The sequence below is a fragment of the Streptopelia decaocto genome (assembly GCF_964273445.1).
Source record: "Streptopelia decaocto genome assembly, chromosome: 2".
NCBI classification, from domain to species: Eukaryota; Metazoa; Chordata; class Aves; order Columbiformes; family Columbidae; genus Streptopelia; species Streptopelia decaocto.
The window spans coordinates 1,267,230-1,290,542 of NC_138655.1; the positions used below are offsets into that span (position 1 = coordinate 1,267,230).

Consider the following 23,313-nt stretch of genomic DNA (forward strand, 5'->3'; position numbering starts at 1 on the left):
CAGCACAAGTCTGAGGTGCAAAGAAAGATGTGAGAGAAGAAGAGAAGGAACTTCATCGAGGTACGAAGGCAGCCCAGGCTGGCAACTTCCCTGCTTCCGTGCTTGGTGCCTGGAGACGAGGAGCCATGGACATCAGGTCCCTGTGCCAGGAAGCGCCCAGAGGTGCGTGTCCTCAATGTGTGGCGTGGCTTCCAGGGTGTGTGTGGTTGGCATCACGGGTGGCGGCGAGAGCCCTTAGCAGATGTATCCACCCCTTCTGCCGCCAAAGCAGCCCAGGCCTCCGAATCCGCCCAGGCCCCCGAAGCCGTAGCCGAAAGCGCCAGAGTTGACGGCAACTCCCTGGGCGCCGAGTTCGTTGCCCACGGCAGCCGATGCGGAGGATCCGACGGCGGTGCTCTGGGGGTGGGAGGTGAGGATGGGTCCTGGCAGGGTGACCAGCACGGCGGGAGGCTGGATGATGACGCGGGAGTCCTGGCACTGCAGGGAACAGGGCTCGTTGCAGCTGTTGGCCAGCGGGGTGGGTCCGCAGGGGCGGCAGACGTCGTAGCAGGCCATGTGTGTGGTGTGGAGGGGCCCTGGAAGGGACGAGAGGCTGTTGAGCAAGCGCAGGGGGGTGGGGTTGTGAGAAGCAGTGTTGCAGGAGGGTGAGGGAGTGGGGAGGCTGGTGTGGGGCTGTGGGGAGTGTGGCGGTGGGGAGGCGTGAGGGCTGCTGAGGCTGGGGGCAGAGCGTGCTGGAAGAGAGGGGCCAGGCGGGGCAGGAGAAGGAGGGGAAGGGGGTTGAGGCTCACCTTGTTGAGCGCGGAGGGAGGAGAAGGCGTAAGAGAGTGTGTGAGGGAGAGAGGCGCTGGGCCGGCTTTTATGCTGGTCCCCGAGGGGCGGGACAGCCTTTGCGCATGGCGGCGTTTTGCAGCCAGCAGCTGTTTGATGCCACAGCCTGGCCAGGAATGAGGAGGGTGTGTTTTCCTTCCCACAATGCTCCCATTTCTTGTTCTTGTTTTGAGGATGTATCCACTTGGCCCTGTTGGCACCTTTGAAGTGTGAGCATTAGAGGCCAAAGGCTTGGCGTTGATGGTACGTGTCAGTGCGGGCAGAGGATGCGGCCGAAGCACAGGAGAGGTGGGGTGTCATCAGTGAGGTCATCCCACAGCACTCGTGTGGTTTGCGGTTGCATTGTGTGGAGGGCGCCTCATTTCCTCACAGCCCTGGCAGGCTGCTCTGGGCTCCGGAGCTGCGACGGGCATGAGGAGCTGCCTCTTCTGTGGTCTTTGGTCTCTCCCTTCTTTGCTAACATCTCTCTAAGCCTGTCTTTAGGCCTGGCTTCCCTGATTGGGTTTGATCTGTGCATGTCTTGGTGCCCCTCTTGCTTTTAAACTTGTAGCTGTGTGGATTTGTTACATGACACAGGGTTTTTGAGCAAGAGAGCTGCAGGGGTGGTTTCTGAGGTAAGGTTCTCAAAGGTTCTGTAATGTTCATAGACAGTCCCTATGTGCAGAAATATGGAGCTGTGGGGAAGAAGACCATCCTGACTAAACATAGAACTTTAGCTGGATCTCGGGATAACAATGAGAGTTTGTGACTTTTACAAAAAGGGGCAGGTAGCTCAGGAGGACTACAGGGATGTCATGAGGTTGTGCAAGGAGAAAATCAGAATTTGGCATGTGCAACTACAACATAATACAAGTACTGTTCTAAAATACAATAAATATTTTCCAGACATACATTATCAACCAAAGGAGGGCTAACAAGAGTCTCCATCATTCACTGGATGTGGGGGCACTCACGCAGAGCAAAGTATGAGGAAAATGCTTTAATGCTTTCTTTGTCGCAGTCTTTCTAATACAACCAGTTGTTCTCTGGATACCAAACCTCTGATGTAGAAGACAGGGAGCAGAACGAAGTCCCCAGAATCCAAAGGGAAATGGTTGGGAACCTCCTACACCAGTTAGACACACACTGACCTATGGGGCCTGATGGAATCCAGCCAAGGGTAGTGAGGGAGCTGGCGGAGGCGCTCACCAAGCCACTTTGCATCATTTATCTGCAGTCCTGGCTCACCAGGGAGGTCCCACTTGGCTGGAGGTTGGCAAATGTGCTGCTTATGTAAGAAAAAGGGACAGAAGGAGGATCCGAGGATCTGCAGGGCTGTCAGTCTGACCTTGGTGCCAGGGAAGGTCATGGAGCAGATCATGTTGAGTGACATCACACAGCAAGTACAGGACAACCAGGGGATTGGGCCCAGTCAGGATGGGGTGATGAAAGGCAGGTCCTGCTTGACCAACCTGATCTCCTTCTCTGACAAGGCGACCCACTTAGTGGATGAAGGAATGGCTGTGGTTGTTTTCTACCTAGACCTTATTAAAGTCTTTGACACTGATTCAACTGGAGAAAGTGGCTGCTCATGGCTTGGACAGGTGTATCCTTCACTGGCAAAAAACCTGGCTGGATGGCTGGGCCCAAACAGCTGTGGTGACTGGAGTTAAATCCAGTTGGTGGCTGCTCACAAGTGGAGTTCCCCAGGGCTCAGTCCTGGGGCCAGTTCTGTTCAATATCTTTCTCCGTGGTCTGATAAGTGATCAAGTGGACCCTCAGTAAGTGTAGCCTGGAGAAAGGGAGGCTGAGGGGAGGCTTTCTTGCTCTCTACAACTACCTGAAAGGAGGTTTTAGTGAGGTAGACGTCAGTGTCTTTCTCAAGGAATAAGGAACAAGGAACAGGAGAAGAGAAAATACTGTTAAGCTGCACCGGGGGAGAGTTACATTGGATATTAGGGAAATTAATTCACCAATGTTGTTGTCAAGCACTGCCCAGGGTAGTGGTGGAGTCGTCAACCCTGGAGGTGTTTAAAAGTCGTGTAGATGTGGTGCTTGGGGACATGGTTTAGTGGTGACCTTGGTATTGCTTGGTTAACACTTGGATTTGATGATCTTAAAGGTCTTTTGCACCTGAAACAGTTATTTGATTCTATTCAATGGCACCAGCCAGCTCCAATGAGACTGGTTGCTGGTGAAACCTGAGCCAGCCAGCAATGGTGGTAGCACAAATGTGTGAACATCTTTGAGAAGGGGAAAAATGACTGCAGAATTGTAACTGCAGGAGTGGGGATATATGTGAGTTGAAGATCTCTACAAACAGAAAAGTCTGTGAAGAAGGAGGTGTAGGATGAGCTCCTGGTGCTGGTGGAGAGATTCCCCTGCAGCCCGTTGTGAACCCCACGCTGGAGCAGATTGTCCCACTGCAGCCTCTGGAGATCTCCCTGTCCTTACAAAGACTCAGGAGCCTTTCCTCAGATTTTCTCTGCTCATGCAGTTGAGGAGGGGGAGTGATAGAGCAGCTTGGTGGGCACCTGCCATCCAGCCAAGGTCAACCCAGCCCAGAGCCCCATCTTGCCAGCAGAGCAGGGTCACGGGCTTGTTCCTGCTCCTGGTCCTCAGTGCCCCAGGCTGTGCCTCAGGGACCCCACAGTGAGGAGGGCGATGACCTCACAAAGGGGCTCTCTGTGTGACCTCAGAGCACAGGGACTGTTGCTTGGTGTCCCCTGCACTGGTGCTCCATGGACCCTGCAGCAGGGAGGCTGGTGGTGCAGAGAACCCCTGCATGGGTCACTGTGGAGCCCTGCAGAGAAGAGGGGATGCTGGCCTGGGGATCCGCCGCTAGGGATCATTTGTGGACCCCACAGCAAGGTGAGACCGTGATCTGGGGACTCCTGTGTAGGTGGAATGGCGACCATGGGGCCAAGGGGACAGTGCAACAAGGACCCACACCTGGCTCAGCTGAGAACCCCACAGCAAGGGGGTGGTGACCCAGCATGTGTTGCCCAGGGTCCTGGCAGCAAGGGGACGCAGGATACAGGACTCTGTGTTTTTGTCCCTGGAATCTGACCGTGAGTGAAGATGGTGTCATGGACACTGCCAGGTGGTTGGGCTGGGGACCACAGCAAGGGGGGGCCATGACAGGGACCCCACATGGGTGCCCTGACACCTGTAGAGCAGGCAAGCAGTGCAGAGTCTGTTGATGTATTTTCTGATCTCAGTTTTTTTGGGGTGTTATTTAATCAGGACAATTTCCCTCCATCTTACCATTCCAAGTTCCCTGAACTACACTAGTCTGAGGACTTTGGTTTGGTTTTGGCAGCATTTCTACTTCTTCATTCCGTCATTCATCCTTCAGTATTTGTTTTGGCGCCATTTGTGGAGGATTATCTATTGTAAAAGAAGTGTTGATTTTGAGGTCCTGAAAGGCACCTTCTGGAACTTTCCAGGTGCTTCTATAGTGACGGTAAGCTGCCCACTGATTGGCAGGTAACTATCTGCGGCTTGATGGTCAGGTTGTTACCTGCCCCCTGACTGGCTGGTCAGTGAGTGCTGAGGCAGTGCCTGGCTGTGGGGAGGGGAGGCTGCAACTGGGGGCTGAGGCTGGAGAGGTCTGGGAGAGCTGGTGAGGCCGGTGAGAGGCCCAGGGGAGCGGGACCGGCAGGCAGGGGAGGCTGGTGAGTGACGGCTTTGGGGTGTGAATGTGGGGTGAGCGCCGAGGGGTGAGGCCATTTCTGTGTGCAGTGTTTGTGGGGCCAGAGTGGGACTGGGCATAGTGGAGGGGCAATAGGAGGTGTGCAGGGCTGTGAACCTGAGAACCTCGAGAGGATGTTTGCATGGGAGAGGGTTGGGGAAGCAGAACAGACTAGACTAGAGTAGTCCAGGTGGAAGGCACCTATCGTGACCATCTTGTCTAACTGCCTGAGCACATCAGGGTCAGTAAAAGTTAAAGCGCGGTGTTAAGAGCAGTGTCCAAATGCCTCTGAAACACTGACAGGGTTGGGGTATCGACCACCTCTCTAGGAAGCCTGTTCCACTGTTTGACCACTGTCCCTGTAAATAAATGTTTTGTAATGTCAAGTTTAAACCTGCAGTGGTGCAGCTTTGATCCATTCCCATGTGTCCTGTCACTGGATCTGATGGAGAATAGCTCAGCACCTCCCTCTCCATGTCCCCTCCTCAGGAAGCTTCAGAGAACAATGAGGTCGTCCCTCAGTCTCCTTCTCTCGAAACTAGAAATCCCACTGTCCTCAGTTGCTCCTTTAGGACATGCCTTCCAGATCTTCGTACATCTTTGTTGCCCTCCTGTGGGTGCTTTCAAGTACCTTGACATTCCTCTTAAATTGTGGGATGCAGAACACCTCACAATATTCCCCCCATTCGGATAGATCAAAAGCTTTACTAAAATCGAAAAAAACTACATCACCAGCTTCCCTTCATACACAAGGCAGGTGACGTTGTCTTAGAAGGATAGGAAATCAGTTACACATGACTTTCCCTTAATGAACCCCTGTTGACTCTACCTGATGATTACATTGTCCTTAAATGCCTTTCAGCAGCACTCGGTTGCACCTTCTCCATAATTTTCCAGTTACTGTGGTCAGACTAACAGGTCTGCAGAGTCCTGGCTCTTCACTCACACCCTTTTTACAAACTGGAATAATGTTGGCTGGCTTGCAGTGAGCGAGTTCATTTCTGGCTTCCCAAGAATTGCCTGAATTCAGTGGAGGTGAGTGTCGTGAGGGTTGTTCACCGCATGAGCAGTGTTTGTTGGTGAGGAAGATGAGGTGGGGCAGGAAGGGTCTCTGTGTGTCTGTGTTGATGGTGCTGGAGCGCCTGGCAGGCAAGAGGGAGGTTGGGCCAGTGCAGGGCTGGGCTGGGGGTGTCGGTGAGTCAGGTGGACTCAAGTCTGCCCTCCAAAAGGGGGTTGTGTATCTGGATGTGCATAAGTCCACGGGGAAAGGTGGTTTAAACAGACGATTGCCGATGGAGCTTCCTGATTTCCTTGGACGCAGCAGAATCTCATGGAGCTGAGCAAGGGGAGAGGCCAAGTGCTGTTCTGGGCAGGACTCAGAGCTGGCAAAAGGAATGACGGGGGGACAGTTGAACAGAAAACAGCTTGGCATAGAAGGACCTTGTGGTTCTGGTGGAGAACAAATGGACCCTGAGGTGGCAATGAACCCTTGACGCAAAAAAAACCAGCAGTCTCCAAGGCAACAGTGAGAAAAGTCTTGACAGGATGTTGAGGAAGGTGACCGTTCTTCTCTCCTCAGCGCTGGTGAGGTCCCAGGTGGGATCCTGTGTGCAGGACTGAGTTCCCCAGTGGAAGAAGGACATGGATGTATTAGTGCGGTTTCATGAAGATGCTAAAGGATCTTGAACATCTTCCACCTGAGGAGAGGCTGAGAGAGCTGGGATGTTTTAGCCAGGAGGCAAAGAGCACATGGGGGATGTTATCAATGTGTGGAAATTTCAGAGGGGAGGGAATAAAGTGTGTTTGCTGGGAGGGCTGGAGAGTCATGCTGGGGAAGAGAGTTATTCATGTGTGTGCTGGCCTGGGAGAGATCTTGTCCAAGATGAGCGCAGGGAAGCGTTCTCATGTGGAAGGCTCTGTTTGAGCCAGGGATGGGTTTGTGTCACATCCTGGAAGCCACTGGGCGCTGGTGTTGGTGGTGGCATATTTCCTGGGAGAGGTCTTGTTTCCCTCTTCCACCCACCCTGATGGGCTACTGAGCCTGTTTTTGTCAGGTGAAGTTGGATGAGCCGTGGGAGAAAAAGACAATAGGCTGCATCTCAAGCTGGGATGAAGGAGAATTTTATTGAGGGAGAAGAGTGAAAAGGCAAGAGTGCCAAGAGGAACAGCACAAGTCTGAGGTGCAAAGAAAGATGTGGGAGAAGAGGAGAAGGACTTTCATCGAGGTACGAAGGCAGCCCAGGCTGGCAACGTCCCTCCTTCTGTGCTTGGTGCCTGGAGACGAGGAGCCATGGACAGCAGGTCCCTGTGCTAGGAAGGGCCCAGAGGTGCGTGTCCTCAATGTGTGGCGTGGCATCCACGGTGTGTGTGGTTGGCATCATGGGTGGTGGCGAGAGCCCTTAGCAGATGTATCCACCCCTTCTGCCACCGAAGCAGCCCAGGCCTCCGAAGCCGCCCAGGCCCCCCAAGCCGTAGCCAAAAGCGCCGGAGTTGACGGCAACTCCCTGGGCGCCGAGTTCGTTGCCCACGGCAGCCGATGCGGAGGATCCGACGGCGGTGCTCTGGGGGTGGGAGGTGAGGATGGGTCCTGGCAGGGTGACCAGCACGGCGGGAGGCTGGATGACGACGCGGGAGTCCTGGCACTGCAGGGAACAGGGCTCGTTGCAGCTGTTGGCCAGCGGGGTGGGTCCGCAGGGGCGGCAGACGTCGTAGCAGGCCATGTGTGTGGATTGGAGGGGCCCTGGAAGGGACGAGAGGCTGTTGAGCAAGTGCAGGGGTGTGGGGGTGCGAGGAGCGGTGTTGCAGGAGGGTGAGGGAGTGGGGAGGCTGGTGTGGGGCTGTGGGGAGCGTGGCGGTGGGGAGGCGTGAGGGCTGCTGAGGCTGGGGGCAGAGCGTGCTGGAAGAGAGGGGCCAGGCGGGGCAGGAGAAGGAGGGGAAGGGGGTTGAGGCTCACCTTGTTGAGCGTGGAGGGAGGAGATGGCGTCAGGAGAGTGTGTGAGGGAGAGAGGCGCTGGGCCGGCTTTTATGCTGGTCCCCGAGGGGCGGGACAGCCTTTGCGCATGGCGGCATTTTGCAGCCAGCAGCTGTTTGATGCCACAGCCTGGCCAGGAATGAGGAGGGTGTGTTTTCCTTCCCGCAATGCTCCAGTTTCTTGTTCTCGTCTTGGGGACGTGTCCACTTGGCCCTGGTGGCACCTTTGAAGTGTGAGCATTAGAGGCCAACATCTTGGCATTGCTGGTGCGTGTCATTGCAAGCACAGGATGCGGGCGAAGTGTAGGAGAGGTGGGGTGTCATCAGCGAGGTCATCCCACAGCACTCGTGTGGTTTGCGGTTGCATTGTGTGGAGGGCGCCTCATTTCCTCACAGCCCTGGCAGGCTGCTCTGGGCTCCGGAGCTGTGATGGGCATGAGGAGCTGCCTTTTACGTGGTCTTTGGTCTCTCCCTTCTTTGCTAACATCTCTCTAAGCCTGTGTTTAGGCCTGGCTTCCTTGATTGGGTTTGATCTGTTCATGTCTTGGTGCCCCTCTTGCTTTTAAACTTGTAGCTGTGTGGATTTGTTATATGACACAAGGTTTTGGAGCAGGAGAGCTGCTCATTTCCTTGCAGACCTGGAAGACTGGTCTGGGCTTTGGAGTTGTGCTGGGCCTGAGTGTCTGCCCCTTCCATGGTGTTTGATCCCTCACCTGCCTGCTGCCATCTCATTAAGCGTCTCATTAGGCATGGCCTTTGGTCTTGATTGTGCTCTGTGGGTGTTTTGGTGCCCTCTTGCTTGTAAGCTTGTAGCTGTGTGTATTAATTTTATGCAGCATATTTTTTTTAGCATATGGGTGTCATGGTTTTCTTCTGTGAGAAAGTACCAGAAGATTCCCCATGTGTGAGGGACAGTCCCCGTATGCCAAAAGACAAGCTGGCAGGGAAGCAGACTGGCCTGGCCTTAACTGAGAGGTTTGGCTTGAACTCATGAGAAAAAAGAGAGTTTTTGACGTCTGCCAGAAAAGGCAAGATACTCAGGAGGAACACCAGGATATTTTTGTGTTATGCAGGGGGAAAATTAGAAGGGCCAAAGCCCAACTAGAACCTAATCCAGATCCTGCTATAAAAGACAATACAAACTTTTTTCGGCATATTTTTTGCAACAGAAGGAGAGCTAAGGAGAATCTCCAACTTGTAGTGGATTCAGGGAGCAACACATTTACAATGGATGAGGAAAAGCCCTTAATACCTTCTTTGTCTCAGTCTCTAAGCATAAAACCAGTTGTTCTCTGTGCACCCAGCTCCCTGCGCTGGAAGACGGAGATGCGGCATAGAACAAAGCCCCAGGAATCCAAGGGGGAATGGTTGGCGACCTGCTACACCACTTGGCACACACAGGTCTAGGGGGCCAGATTGGTTCTCCCCAGGAGTTGTGAGAGAGCTGGCAGAGATGCTCCCCAAGCCACTTTGCAGCATGTATCATCAGAGCTGACTCTCTGGGGAGGTCCCCATTGACTGGAAGTCAGCAAATGTGACACCTGTCTAGAAGAAGGACCCAAAAGAGGATATGGGGAATTACAGATGTGTCAGTTGGACCTTGTTGCTTTGTAAGGTCGTGGAACAGATTATCCTGAGTGCCTTCACATGGCAGGTACAGGACCAGCAGGTCATCAGACCTAGTCAGCATGGATTTATGAAAGGCAGGTCCTGCTTGACCAACCTGATCTCCTGGTATGAACAAGGTTACCCACTTTATTGGATGAGGGAATGCTGTGCATGCTGTGTAGTAAGTCTGTGCATGCTGTAGTAAGTAAAGTCTTTGACATAATTTCTCCTGGAGAAAGTGTCTGCTCATGGCTTGGACAGGCGTAATCTTCACTGACTAAAACACTGGCTGGATGGCTGTGTTCAAAGAGTTGTGATGACTGGAGTTAAATGCAGTTGGTGGCTGCTCACAAGAGGTGTTCCCTGGGGCTCAGTCCTGGGGCCAGTTCTGTTTAATATCTTTCTCCGTGATCTGGACAAGGGAATGGAGTGCACCCTTAGTAAGTCTGCAGATGACATGAAGTTGGGGAGGAATGCTGATGTGCTGGACAGTAAGAATGCTCTAGAGAAGGATCTGGGCAGGCTGGATCGATGATAAGCTGCCAATTGTCTGAGGTTCAACAAGGCCAAGTGTCGGGTTCTGCACTTGCATCACCACCACCCCATGGAACACCAGAGGCTTGGTGGAAGACAGTTTGTAAAGCTGCCTGTTGGAAAAGGACCTGGGCTACTGGTGACCAGCTGGCAGAACATGAGCCAGCGTGTGCCCAGGTGGTCAGGAAGGCCAACAGCATTCTGGCCTGTGTCATCACAGTTGTGACCAGCAGGAGCAGGGCAGTGAGCATCCCCCTGTATTTGGTGCTGATGAGGCTGCACACAGAATCTCTGGTTGATTTTTGGGCCCCTAATGACAAGAAAGAGCTTGAGGTTCTGCAGTGAATTGAGAAAAGGGGAACGAATCTTGTGAATAGTCTGGAGCACAGTTGGGATGGGGAGCAGCTGAGGGAGTTGGAGGGTTCAATCTGGAGAACAGGAGGCTGAGGGGAGACCGTCTCGCTCTCTGCAACTGCCTGAAAGGAAGTTGTAGAGCAGAGTGTATGGGTCTCTTCTCCCAACTGACAGAACTGGAGAAAGTGGCTTGAAGTTGCCCCAGGGGAGGTTTAGTGTGGCTATTAGGAAAAATGGCTTTTCCTGAAGGGTTTTGGGGCATTGGAACAGGCTGCCCAGGACAGTGGTGGAGTCACCATCTCTGGAGGTGTGCAGAAATGCATAGATGTGGTGCTTGATGAGAGGGGTTAGTGGTAGACTTGTGTTAGGTTAATAGTGGTAGACTGTTGTTAGGTTAAGAGCAGGACTTGATGATCCAAAAGTTCTTTAGTAACCCAAACAATTCTATGATTTTACAAGACTGGCCAGCAAGTTCCAAGGCAGAGCCACTGCTGGCTACAGCTGAGCCAGCCAGCAATGGTGGTAGCACCTCTGTGAAAACATGTTTATGAGGGGAAAAAAACTCCTTGAGAACAGTAACAATAAGAGAGGAGGGAATAAATGTGGGAGACAAATCTCTAGAGACACCAAGTTCAGCGAAGAAGGAGGAGCAGGAGGTGCTCTAGGTTCTGGAGCAGAGATTGCCCTGCAGGCTGTGGTGAAGAACTGGGCTGAAGCAGGTTGTCCCCTTGCAGCTGATGGAGGTCCACAGTGCAGGAGATGTCCACAGTGGAGGAGATAATCACGTGGAGCCTGTAGAGGACCTGACGCTGGAGCGGGTGGGTGCACCCACAGGAGGTGTGACCCTGTAGGAAGCCTGTGTTGGACCACAGACTTGGTAGGGCCTGTGAAGCCATAAGGAAAATCTAAGTACTAAATGATTCTGTGATTCTGCTTCTGGTAGAGCCGGAGAGTGATGCTGGGGAAGAAGGATGGTCAAGTGTGTGTTGGGAGGTCTCACCAGAGGCATGTTGAGGAGAGTGTTCTCATGTCAAAATCTTTCTTTGATCCAGTGATGGGCTTGTATCATGTTCTGGAAGACCCCCAGATTCTGGTCTGTTTTCTTGGTGGTGTAGGTGGTGACATAATTCCTGGGACAGGTCTTGTGGCCCTTTTCCCCCCCTATCTAGTTTGCTTCTTGAGCCCTGGCTTTGTGCTGGGTGAGGTTGGAAGAGCCTTGAGAGAAGAAAGAAAGACGTCTCAGGCTGGGATGCAAGAGGAGTTTATTGACAAAAAAAAAAGAGAGAAAAGTCAGGAGCACCGAGGAGAAGGTGACAAGTATAAGCTGTACGTAGGGTGACCATCAGCTGAGGTTGCGTCTGTGACATAGATCTTGCATGAGCACCCAGATCTTCCTGGCTCCTTTAGAGAAGGAGCCATGTACAGCAGGTCCACGTGCCTAGAAGGGTTGAGAGGTGAGGCCACAATCCATGCCGTAGCGTCATTGTGGTAGGTGGTTTCCATCAGGGTTGGTGGCGAGGGCCCTTAGCAGATGTAGCCGCCCCTTCTGCCACCAAAGCAGCCCAGGCCTCCAAAGCCGTAGCCAAAGGCACCAGAGTTGACGGCAACTCCCTGGGCGCCGAGTTCGTTGCCCACGGCAGCCGATGCGGAGGATCCGACGGCGGTGCTCTGGGGGTGGGAGGTGAGGATGGGTCCTGGCAGGGTGACCAGCACGGCGGGAGGCTGGATGACGACGCGGGAGTCCTGGCACTGCAGGGAACAGGGCTCGTTGCAGCTGTTGGCCAGCGGGGTGGGTCCGCAGGGGCGGCAGGCGTTGTAGCAGGCCATGTGTGTGGTGTGGAGGGGCCCTGGAAGGGACGAGAGGCTGTTGAGCAAGCGCAGGGGGGTGGGGGTGCAAGGAGCGGTGTTGCAGGAGGGTAAGGGAGTGGGGAGGCTGGTGTGGGGCTGTGGGGAGCGTGGCGGTGGGGAGGCGTGAGGGCTGCTGAGGCTGGGGGCAGGGCGTGCTGGAAGAGAGGGGCCAGGCGGGGCAGGAGAAGGAGGGGAAGGGGGTTGAGGCTCACCTTGTTGAACGCGGAGGGAGGAGATGGCGTCAGGAGAGTGTGTGAGGGAGAGAGGCGCTGGGCCGGCTTTTATGCTGGTCCCTGAGGGGCGGGACAGCCTTTGCGCATGGCGACATTTTGCAGACAGCAGCTGTTTGATGCCACAGCTGGCCAGGAATGAGGAGGGTGTGTTTTCCTTCCCACAATGCTCCAATTTCTTGTTCTTGTCTTGAGGATGAGTCCACTTGGCCCTGTTGGCACCTTTGAAGTGTGAGCATTAGAGGCCAAAGGCTTGGCGTTGATGGTATGTGTCAGTGCGGGCAGAGGATGGGGCCGAAGCACAGGAGAGGTGGGGTGTCATCAGTGAGGTCATGCCACAGCACTCGTGTGGTTTGCGGTTGCATTGTGTGGAGGGCGCCTCATTTCCTCACAGCCCTGGCAGGCTGCTCTGGGCTCCGGAGCTGCGAAGGGCATGAGGAGCTGCCTCTTACGTGGTCTTTGGTCTCTCCCTTCTTTGCTAACATCTCTCGAAGCCTGTCTTTAGGCCTGGCTTCCTTGATTGGGTTTGATCTGTTCATGTCTTGGTGCCCCTCTTGCTTTTAAACTTGTAGCTGTGTGGATTTGGTATATGACACAAAGTTTTTGAGAAAGAGAGCTGCAGGAGTGGTTTCTGAGGTAAGGTTCTCAAAGGTTCTGTAATGTTCATAGAGATTCCCTTTGTGCAGAAATATGAAGCTGTGGGGAAGAATACCATCCAGGTTAAACAGAGAACTTTAGCTGGATCTCGGGGTAACAGTGAGAGCTTGTGACTTTTAAAAATTGGGCAGGTATCTCAGGAGGACTACAGGGATGTCATGTGGTCATGCAAGTGAAAAATTAGAATTGGGAATGTGCAAGTACAACATAATCTGGGTACTGTTGTAAAATACAAGAAATTTTTTCCAGACATACATTATCAACAAAAGGAGGGCTAAGGAGAATCTCATCCTTCACTGGATGTGGGGGCACTCACACAGAGCAAAGGATGAGGAAAATTCTTTATACTTTCTTTGTCTCAGTCTTTCTAATAAGACCAATAATTCTCTGGATACCAAGCCTCTGATGTAGAAGACAGGGAGCAGAACAAACCCCCAGAATACATGAGGGAAATGGTTGGAAACCTCCTACACCAGTTAGACACACACTGACCTATGGGGCCTGATGGGATCCAGCCAAGGGTACTGAGGGAGCTGGCGGAGGCGCTCACCAAGCCACTTTACATCATTTATCTACAGTCCTGGCTCACCAGGGAGGTCCCACTTGGCTGGAGGTTGGCAAATGTGCTGCTTATGTAAGAAGAAGGGACAGAAGGAGGATCTGAGGATCTGCAGGCCTGTCAGTCTGACCTTGGTGCCAGGGAAGGTCATGGAGCAGATCATGTTGAGTGACATCACACAGCACGTACAGGAGAACCAGGGGATCAGACCCAGCCAGGATGGGGTGATGAAAGGCAGGTCCTGCTTGAGCAACCTGATCTCCTTCTCTGACAAGGTGACCCACTTAGTGGGGGAGGGAATGAATGGCTGTGGATGTTGTCTACCTAGACTTTATTAACGTCTTTGACACTGATTCAACTGGAGAAAGTGGCTGCTCATGGCTTGGACAGGTGTATTCTTCACTGCCAAAAAACTGGCTGGATGGCCGGGGCCAAATAGCTGTGGTGACTGGAGTTAAATCCAGTTGGTGGCTGCTCACAAGCGGTGTTCCCCAGGGCTCAGTGCTGGGGCCAGTTCTGTTTAATATCTGTCTCCATGGTCTGATGAGGGGATCGAGTGGATCCTCAGTAAGCGTAGCCTGGAGAAAGGGAGGCAGAGGGAGACTTTCTCGCTCTCTACAACTACCTGAAAGGAGGTCTTAGTGAGGTAGGTGTCTGTCTCTTACCCAAGAAAGAAGCAACAGGACAAAATAAAATGTCCTTAAGCTGCACCAGGAGAGATTTACATTGTATATTAGGGAAATTTATTCACGAAAAATGTTGTGAAACACTGGAATGGACTGCCAAGGGTAGTGGTGGAGTTGTCATCCCTCGAAGTGTTTAAAAGATGTGTAGAAGTGGTGCTTAGGGCCATGGTTTAATGGTGACCTTGGTATTGCTTGGTTAACACTTGGATTTGATGATCTTAAGAGTCTTCTGTACCTGAAACAATTCTTTGATTCTATTCAATGGCACCAGCTAGCTCCAACCAGACTGCTTGCTGGCAACACCTGAACCAAACAGCAATGGTGGTAGCACAAATGTGTGAACATCTTTAAGAAGGGGGAAAACGACTGCAAAATTGTAACTGGAAGAGAGAGGGGGATGGATATATGTAAAGAGAAAAATCCCTACAGACAGGAAGTTCAGTGAAGAAGGAGGTGCAGGATGTGCTCCTGGTGCTGGAGCAGAGATTCCCCTGCAGCCCGTCCTGAACCTCACGCTTGAGCAGATTGTCCCACTGCAGCTTTGTGAGCACCTGCCATCCAGCCAAGATCAACCCAGCAGAGCTGGGTCACAGGATTGTTCCTGCTCCTGGTCCTCAGTGCCCCAGGCTGTGCCTCAGGGACCCCACAGTGAGGAGGGCAATGACCTCACAAAGGGGCTTTCTGTGTGACCTCAGAGCACAGGGACAGTTGCTTGGTGTCCCCTGCACTGGTGCTCCATGGACCCCACAGCAGGGAGGCTGGTGGTCCAGAGAACCCCTTGCATTGGTCACTGTGGGGCCTGCAGAGAAGAGGGGATGCTGGCCTGGGGATCCCCTGCAAGGGATCATTTGTGGATCCCACAGCAAGGTGAGACTGTGGTTTGGGGACTCTTGCGTAGGTGGAATGGGGACCATGGGGCCAGGGGAACAGTGCAACAAGGACCCACATCTGGCTCAGCTGAGAACCCCACAGCAAGGGGGTGGTGGCCCACCCTGTGTTGCCCAGGGTCCTGGCAGCAAGGGGACGCAGGATACAGGACTCTGTGTTTTTGTCCCTGGAATCTGACCGTGAGTGCGATGGTGTCATGGACACTGCCAGGTGGTTGGGCTGGGGACCACAGCAAGAGGGGGACATGACAGGGATTCTACATGGGTGCCCTGACACCTGCAGAGCAGGCAAGCAGTGCAGGGTCTGTTGATGTATTTACTGATCGCAGTTTTTTGGGGTGTTATTTAATCAGGACAATTATCTCTATCTTAGTCTTCCAGGTCCTCTGAACTACACTAGTCTGAGGCCTTTGGTTTGGTTTTGGCAGCATTTCTACTCCTTCATTCCGTCATTCATCCTTCAGCAGTATTTTGGGGCCATTTGCCAAGGATTATCTATTGTAAAAGAAGTGTTGATTTTGAGGTCCTGAAAGGCACCTTCTGGAACATTCCAGGTGCTTCTATAGCGGCTGTAAGCTGCCCCCTGATTGGCAGGTTGTTACCTGCTGCCTGAAGGTCAGTCTGTTACCTGCGCCCTGATTGGCTGGTCAGTGAGTGCTGAGGCAGTGCCTGGCTGTGGGGAGGGGAGGCTGCGACTGGGGGCTGAGGCTGGAGAGGTCTGGGAGAGCTGGTGAGGCCGGTGAGAGGCCCAGGGGAGCGGGACCGGCAGGCAGGGGAGGCTGGTGAGTGACGGCTTTGGGGTGTGAATGTGGGGTGAGCGCCGAGGGGTGAGGCCATTTCTGTGTGCAGTGTTTGTGGGGCCAGAGTGGGACTGGGCATAGTGCAGGGGTAATGGGAGGTGTGTGTGGTGCGCGGGGCTGTGAACCTGAGAACCTCGAGGGGATGTTTGCATGGGAAAGGGTTGGGGAAGCAGAATAGACTAGACTAGAGCAGTCGAGATGGAAGGCACCTATGGTGACCATCTTGTCTAACTGCCTGAGCCCATCAGGGCTTAGTAAAAGTTAAAGCGTGGTGTTAAGAGCAGTGTCCAAATGCCTCTGAAACACTGACAGGGTTGGGGTATCGACCACCTCTGTAGGAAGCCTGTTCCACTGTTTGACCACTGTCCCTGTAAATAAATGTTTCATAATGTCAAGTTTAAACCTGCAGTGGTGCAGCTTTGATCCATTCCCATGTGTCCTGTCACTGGATCTGATGGAGTAGAGCTCAGCACCTCCCTCTCCACATCCCCTCCTCAGGAATCTGCAGAGAGCAATGAGGTCGTCCCTCAGTCTGTTTGTCTCCAAAGTAGACAAACCCACTGTCCTCAGTTGCTCCTTTAGGACATGCCTTCCAGATCTTCGTACAACTTTGTTGCCCTCCTGTGGGTGATTTCAAGTACCTTGACATTCCTCTTAAATTGTGGGACGCAGAACACCTCACAATATTCCCCCCATTCGGATAGATCAAAAGCTTTACTAAAATCCAGAAAAACTACATCCACCAGCTTCCCTTCATCTCTAAGGCAGGTGACGTTGTCTTAGAAGGATAGGAAATCAGTTACACAGGACTTTCCCTTAGTGAACCCCTGTTGACTGTACCTGATGATTACATTGTCCTTAAATGCCTCTCAGCAGTGCTCAGCTGTTACTTCTCCATAATTTTCCAGGTACTGTGGTCAGACTAACAGGTCTGCAGATTCCTGGCTCTTCACTCACGCCCTTTTTACAAACTGGAATAACGCTGGCTGGCTTGCAGTGAGTGAGAACATCTCTGGCCTCCCAAGACCTCCCTGAATTCAGTGGAGGTGAGTGTCGTGAGGGTTGTTCACCGCATGAGCAGTGTTTGTTGGTGAGGAAGATGAGGTGGGGCAGGAAGGGTCTCTGTGTGTCTGTGTTGATGGTGCTGGAGTGCCTGGCAGGCAAGAGGCAGGTTGGGCCAGTGCAGGGCTGGGCTGGGGGTGCTGGTGAGTCATTTGGACTTACGTCTGCCCTCCAAAAGTGGGGGGTTGTGTATCTGGATGTGCATAAATCCATGGGGAATGGTGGTTTGAATTCGGGATTCCTGAATGAATTTCCTGATTCTCTTTCACTGGGCATAGTGAATCTCATGGAGCTGGGCAAGGGGAGAAGCCAAGTCCTGTTTCTGGAGGTGACTCAGTGGCAGTAGCAGGAATGACTGTGGGCCAGTTGGATAGAATTATCTTGGCAGAGAAGGACATTGCAGTCCTGGTGGAGAACAAAAGGACCTGGAGGTGACCATCAAACCCTGAGGTAAAAAGGTCCAGCAAGTCTCCATGGCAGCATTGGCAAAAATGTTGGCAGGAGGTTGAGGGAGGTGACCATTCCTGTCTCCTCAGCACTGGTGAGGTCTCATGTGGGGTCCTGTGTGCGGGTCTGAGCTCCCCAGTGGAAGAAGGACATGGATGTATTAGTGCAGGAGAAGTGCAGGTTCACAAAGATGCTAAAGTGTCTGGAACATGTTCCACCTGACAAGACAATGAGAGAGCTGGGATGTTTTAGCCAGGGGGCAAAGAGCACACGGGGGATGTTATCAATGTGTGGAAATTTCAGAGGGGAGGGAATGAAGTGTGTTTGCTAGGGGGGCTGGTGAGTCATTCTGGGGAAGAGAGTTATTCATGTGTGTGCTGGCATGGGAGATATCTTGTCCCAGATGAGCGCAGGGAAGCGTTCTCATGTGGAAGGCTCTGTTTGAGCCAGGGATGGGTTTGTGTCACATCCTGGAAGCCACTGGGCGCTGGTTGTGGTGGTGGCATATTTCCTGGGAGAGGTCTTGTTTCCCTTTTCCACCCACCCTGATGGGCTACTGAGCCTGGTTTTTGTCAGGTGAAGTCGGACGAGCCCTGGAAGGGAAATAAAATAGGCTGCATCTCAAGCTGGAATGAAGGAGAATTTTATTGAGGGAGAAGAGTGAAGAGGCAGGACTGCCAAGTGGAACAGCACAAGTCTGAGGTGCAAAGAAAGATGTGGGAGTAGAGGAGAAGGACCTTCATCGAGGTACGAAGGCAGCCCAGGCTGGCAACTTCCCTGCCTCCGTGCTTGGTTCCTGGAGTCGAGGAGCCATGGACATCAGGTCCCTGCGCCAGGAAGGGCCTAGAGGTGCGTGTCCTCAATGTGTGGCGTGGCTTCCAGGGTGTGTGTGGATGGCATCACGGGTGGCGGCGAGAGCCCTTAGCAGATGTATCCACCCCTTCTGCCGCCAAAGCAGCCCAGGCCTCTGAAGCCGCCCAGGCCCCCGAAGCCGTAGCCGAAAGCGCCAGAGTTGACGGCAACTCCCTGGGCGCCGAGTTCGTTGCCCACGGCAGCCGATGCGGAGGATCCGACGGCGGTGCTCTGGGGGTGGGAGGTGAGGATGGGTCCTGGCAGGGTGACCACCACGGTGGAAGGCTGGATGAGGACACGGGAGTCCTGGCACTGCAGGGAACAGGGCTCGTTGCAGCTGTTGGCCAGCGGGGTGGGTCCGCAGGGGCGGCAGACGTCGTAGCAGGCCATGTGTGTGGTGTGGAGGGGCCCTGGAAGGGACGAGAGGCTGTTGAGCAAGTGCAGGGGTGTGGGGGTGCGAGGAGCGGTGTTGCAGGAGGGTGAGGGAGTGGGGAGGCTGGTGTGGGGCTGTGGGGAGCGTGGCGGTGGGGAGGCGTGAGGGCTGCTGAGGCTGGGGGCAGAGCGTGCTGGAAGAGAGGGGCCAGGCGGGGCAGGAGAAGGAGGGGAAGGGGGTTGAGGCTCACCTTGTTGAGCGTGGAGGGAGGAGAAGGCGTCAGGAGAAGAGTGTGAGGGAGAGAGGCGCTGGGCCGGCTTTTATCCTGGTCCCCGAGGGGCGGGACAGCCTTTGCGCATGGTGACATTTTGCAGCCAGCAGCTTTTTGATGCCACAGCCTGGCCAGGAATGAGGAGGGTGTGTTTTCCTTCCCGCAATGCCGCAGTTTCTTGTTTTTGTCTTGAGGACGTGTCCACTTGGCTCTGGCGGCACCTTTGAAGTGTGAGCATTAGAGGCCAACGACTTGGCGTTGCTGGCGCGTGTCCGGGCGGGCAGAGGACACGTCCAAAGCGTAGGAGAGGTGGTGTGTCGTCAGTGAGGTCATCCCATGGCACTCGGGTGGTTTGCAGGTGCTTTGTTAAGAGGGGCCTCATTTCCTCACAGCCCTTGCACGCTGGTCTGGGCTTTGGAGCTGTGCCAGGCATGAGGAGCTGCCACTAAGATGGTCTTTGGTCTCTGCCTTCTTTGCTATCATCTCTCTAAGCTTGTCTTTAGGCCTGGCTTCCCGATTGGGTTTGGTCTGTGCATGTCTAGTTCCTCCTCTTGCTTTTAAGCTTGTAGCTGTGTGTATTTGTTATACGACACAAGGTCTTGGAGCAAGGGAGCTCCAGGGGTGGTTTCTGAGGTAAGGTTCACAAAGGTTCTCTAATGTTCATAGAGAGTCCCTATGTGCAAAAATATGAAGCTGTGGAGAAGAAGACCATCCTAGCTAGACAGAGAGCATTAGCTGGAACTTTGTAAAACAGAGAGAGTTTATGACTTTTACAGGAACAGGGAGATAACGCAGGAGGACTACAGGGATGCCATGAGGTTGTGTAGGGAGCAAATTAGGATTGTGGCAGCACTACTGCAACATAATCTGGGTACTGTTGTAAAATATAATTTAATGAATCTAGACATACGTTATCAACCAAAGGAGGGCTAATGAGAAACTCCATCCTTTACAGGATGTGGGGGCAGTCACAGGGCAAAGGATGAGGAAAATGCTTTCTTCGCCTCAGTTTTTCAGGTCATAGAGCAGATCATGTTAAGTGACATCATGCAGCACATACAGGACAACCGGGCAATCAGGCCCAGTCAGGATGGGGTGATGAAAGGCAGGTCCTGCTTGACCAACCTGATCTCCTTCTCTGACAAGGTGACCCACTTAATGGCTGTGGATGTTGTCTACCTAGACCTTATTAACACCTTTGACACTGATTCAACTGGAGAAAGTGGCTGCTCATGGCTTGGACAGGTGTATCCTTCACTGGCAAAAAACCTGGCTGGATGACTGCGTCCAAACAGCTGTGGTGACTGGAGTTAAATCCAGTTGGTGGCTGCTCACAAGTGGTGTTCCCCAGGGCTCAGTACTGGGGCCAGTTCTGTTTAATATCTGTCTCCATGGTCTGATGTGGGGATGGAGTCGACCCTCAGTAAGTGTAGCCTGGAGAAAGGGAGGCAGAGGGGAGACTTTCTCGCTCTCTACAACTACCTGAAAGGAGGTTGTAGTGAGGTAGGTGTCAGTGTCTTTCCCAAGGAATAAGGAACAAGGAACAGGACAAGAGAAAATGGCCTCAAGCTGTACCAGGGGAGATTTACAGTGGATATTAGGGAAATTTATTCACCAAAAGTGTTGGGAAGCACTGGAATGGACTGCCCAGGGTAGTGGTGGAGTCATCATCCCTGGAGGTGTTTAAAAGATGTGTAGATGTGGTGCTTGGGGACATGGTTTAGTGGTGACCTTGGTATTGCTTGGTTAATACTTGGATTTGATGATCTTAAAGGTCTTTTGTATCTGAAACAATTCTTTGATTCTATTCAGTGGCACCAGCCAGCTCCAACCAGACTGGTTGCTGGTGAAACCTGAGTCAACCAGCAATGGTGGTAGCACAATTGTGTGAACATCTTTAAGAAGGGGAAAAAGGACTGCAAAATTGTAACTGGAAGAGAGGGGGGGATATATGTGAGAGAAAAACCTCTACCGACAGCAAGTTCAGTGAGGAAGGAGGTGCAGGATGTGTTCCTGGTGCTGGAGCAGAGATTCCCCTGCAGCCCGTTGTGAACCCCACGCTGGAGCAGATTGTCCCACTGCAGCCTCTGGAGATCTCCCTGTCCTTACAAAGACTCAGGAGCCCTTCCTCAGATTTTCTCCCCTCGTTCAGTTGAGGAGGGGGAGTGATAGAGCAGCTTGGTGGGCACCTGCCATCCAGCCAAGGTCAACCCAGCCCAGAGCCCCATCTTGCCAGCAGAGCAGGGTCACAGGCTTGTTCCTGCTCCTGGTCCTCAGGGCCCCAGGCTGTGCCTCAGGGACCCCACACTGAGGATGACGATGACCTCACAAAGGGGCTTTCCGTGTGATCTCGGAGCACAGGGACGGTTGCTTGGTGTCCCCTGCACTGGTGCTCCACGGACCCTGCAGCAGGGAGGCTGGTGGTCCAGAGACCCCCTGCATGGGTCACTGTGGGGCCCTGCTATGAAGACAGGATGCTCTACCCAGGGCTGCACCCTGTAAGAAGATGAGACAGTGGCCGGTTACTCCCTTGTACGTGGAGCAGGGACCGTTCATCCAGGCTCACAGTGCAACACGGACCCACACCTGGGTCAGCTGAGGACCCTACAGCAAGGGGGTTGTGACCTGGGTACCTTGTCTGGTTTGTACGGGTTCCTGGCAGGAAGAGGAGATGTGGAGACGGGATCCCACATGGGTGGACCTGAGAAACCTGCAGGCCAGGCAAAAAGTGCAGTGTCTGTTGATATATATTGATTTAGTGAATTTTATTCAGCGGCGTTGGTATTTAATCAGGGCATTTTCACACCATCTTGCTTCTCTTAAGTCCCCGAGCTGCTGTCCTGTGAGGCCTTTGGTTTAGTTTTCAGCAGCATTTCTACTCATTCATTCCCTTGTTCACCCACCAGCCCTCCCAGCAGTTGTTCTGTGTTTGTCTGCTGAAGATTATCTATTTATTATAGTGGTGCTGTTGATTTTCAAGTCCTGACAGGCACCTTCTGGAACCTTCCAGGGGCTTCTAGAGCAGCTGGTGCCTGTCAGCTGTCCCCGATGGTCAAATTGTTATCTGCCCCCTGATTGGCAGGTTGTTACCTGCTGCCTGACGGTCAGGCTGTTACCTGCGCCCTGATTGGCTGGTCAGTGAGTGCTGAGGCAGTGCCTGGCTGTGGGGAGGGGAGGCTGCGACTGGGGGCTGAGGCTGGAGAGCTCTGGGAGAGCTGGTGAGGCCGGTGAGAGGCCCAGGGGAGCGGGACCGGCAGGCAGGGGAGGCTGGTGAGTGACGGCTTTGGGGTGTGAATGTGGGGTGAGCGCCGAGGGGTGAGGCCATTTCTGTGTGCAGTGTTTGTGGGGCCAGAGTGGGACTGGGCGTAGTGCAGGGGCAATGGGAGTTGTGTGTGGTGCGCGGGGCTGTGAACCTGAGAACCTGGTGGGGATGTTTGCATGGGAAAGGGTTGGTGAAGGAGAATAGATGACACTACAGTGCTCCAGTTGGAAGGGACAGTGATTATTGAGTCCAAATTCCTGACCACATCAGGGCTCAGTAGACGTTACAGTGTGGTATTAAGAGCAGTGTCCAAATGCCTCAGAAGCACCGACAGTCTTTGGGTATCGAACACCTCTCCATGAAGCTTCTTCCAGTCTTTGACCACCAGCTTAGTGAAGAAATATTTCCTAATGTCAAGTCTAAACTTGCAGTGGTGCAGCTTTGAACCATTCCCATGTGTCCTGTCACTGGATCTGATGGAGAAGAGCTCAGCACCTCCCTCTCCACGTCCCCCTCCTCAGGAAGCTGAAGAGAGCAATGAGGTCGCCCCTCAGCCTCCTTCTCTCCAATCTAGACTAAGTCATTGTCCTCAGCTGCTCCTCTTGGACTTGCCTTACATCCCTTTGACCAACGTTGATGCCCTCCTCTGGATGCTTTGAAGCACTTTGAGATCCTTTTTAAATTGTGGGGTCCAGAAGTTCCCACAGTACTCAAGATGAGGCCACACCAGCACAGAATGCAGTGAGATAATAATCTCTTTGAGCCGCTGGTGATTCTGTGTTTGAAGCTTCCCAGGATGGGTTTTGTCCTCTTGACTGCCAGGGCACACACTGCTGGCTCATGTTCAGCTGCTGTCAGCCAGTACTCCAGATCCCTTTCTGCAGGGCTGCTCTCCAGCCATTCTTCTCCCAGTCTGTACTTGTGTCCAGAATTGCTTCATTCATGTGAAGGATTTGGCATTTGTTCCTTTTAAATTTCATGCAGTTGATGTTTGCCCATTGTTCTGATCAACGTTGATCACTCTGCAAGGCCTCTTGTAGCTCAAGAGAATCAACAGAACCTCAGAGTTTGGTATCATCAGAAAACTTGCTAATGATGCAATCAGCTCCTTCATCTAGATGGTAGATAGAAATCTTGAAAAGAGCTGGCTCTCGGACCGAGTCCTGAGGAACACCGCCGGTGACCAGTGACCAGCCATGCGTAGCCAGATTGCCTCCAACACTTTGAGCTCTGCCCTTCAGCCAGGTCTTCACACAGTGTCCCAGGTACCTGCTCATCTGACAGCTGGACAACTTGTCCAGAATTACGCTGTGATGGACAGGATCAAAAAAACATGCTAGAATCAAGAAAAGCTACCTCCATTTCCTTCTCTTAATCTATGAGGCAGCACTTCTTCTTATTGTAGAAGAAGA

At 53.1% G+C, this 23,313-nt stretch overlaps 4 protein-coding genes across 4 annotated transcripts; all 4 read right to left on the reverse strand.

Moving 5' to 3' along the window:
• Positions 1-234: 234 nt before the first annotated feature.
• Positions 235-555, reverse strand: LOC309436096 (feather keratin B-4-like; the record flags this gene model as incomplete). Its single annotated transcript, XM_082044991.1, has 1 exon — positions 235-555. The coding sequence occupies one exon, from the start codon at positions 553-555 to the stop codon at positions 235-237; it is 321 nt and encodes a 106-aa protein (XP_081901117.1).
• A 6,345-nt stretch (positions 556-6,900) lies between these two features.
• Positions 6,901-7,221, reverse strand: LOC309436371 (feather keratin 1-like; the record flags this gene model as incomplete). Its single annotated transcript, XM_082045512.1, has 1 exon — positions 6,901-7,221. One exon carries the CDS (start codon positions 7,219-7,221, stop codon positions 6,901-6,903), a length of 321 nt encoding a protein of 106 aa, XP_081901638.1.
• Positions 7,222-11,491: 4,270 nt separating this feature from the next.
• On the reverse strand, positions 11,492-11,794 carry LOC309436372 (feather keratin-like; the record flags this gene model as incomplete). The annotated part of the gene is made up of 1 exon (XM_082045513.1): positions 11,492-11,794. The coding sequence occupies one exon, from the start codon at positions 11,792-11,794 to the stop codon at positions 11,492-11,494; it is 303 nt and encodes a 100-aa protein (XP_081901639.1).
• A 6,270-nt stretch (positions 11,795-18,064) lies between these two features.
• Positions 18,065-18,385, reverse strand: LOC309435795 (feather keratin-like; the record flags this gene model as incomplete). The annotated part of the gene is made up of 1 exon (XM_082044539.1): positions 18,065-18,385. The coding sequence occupies one exon, from the start codon at positions 18,383-18,385 to the stop codon at positions 18,065-18,067; it is 321 nt and encodes a 106-aa protein (XP_081900665.1).
• Between the last annotated feature and the right edge of the window lie 4,928 nt (positions 18,386-23,313).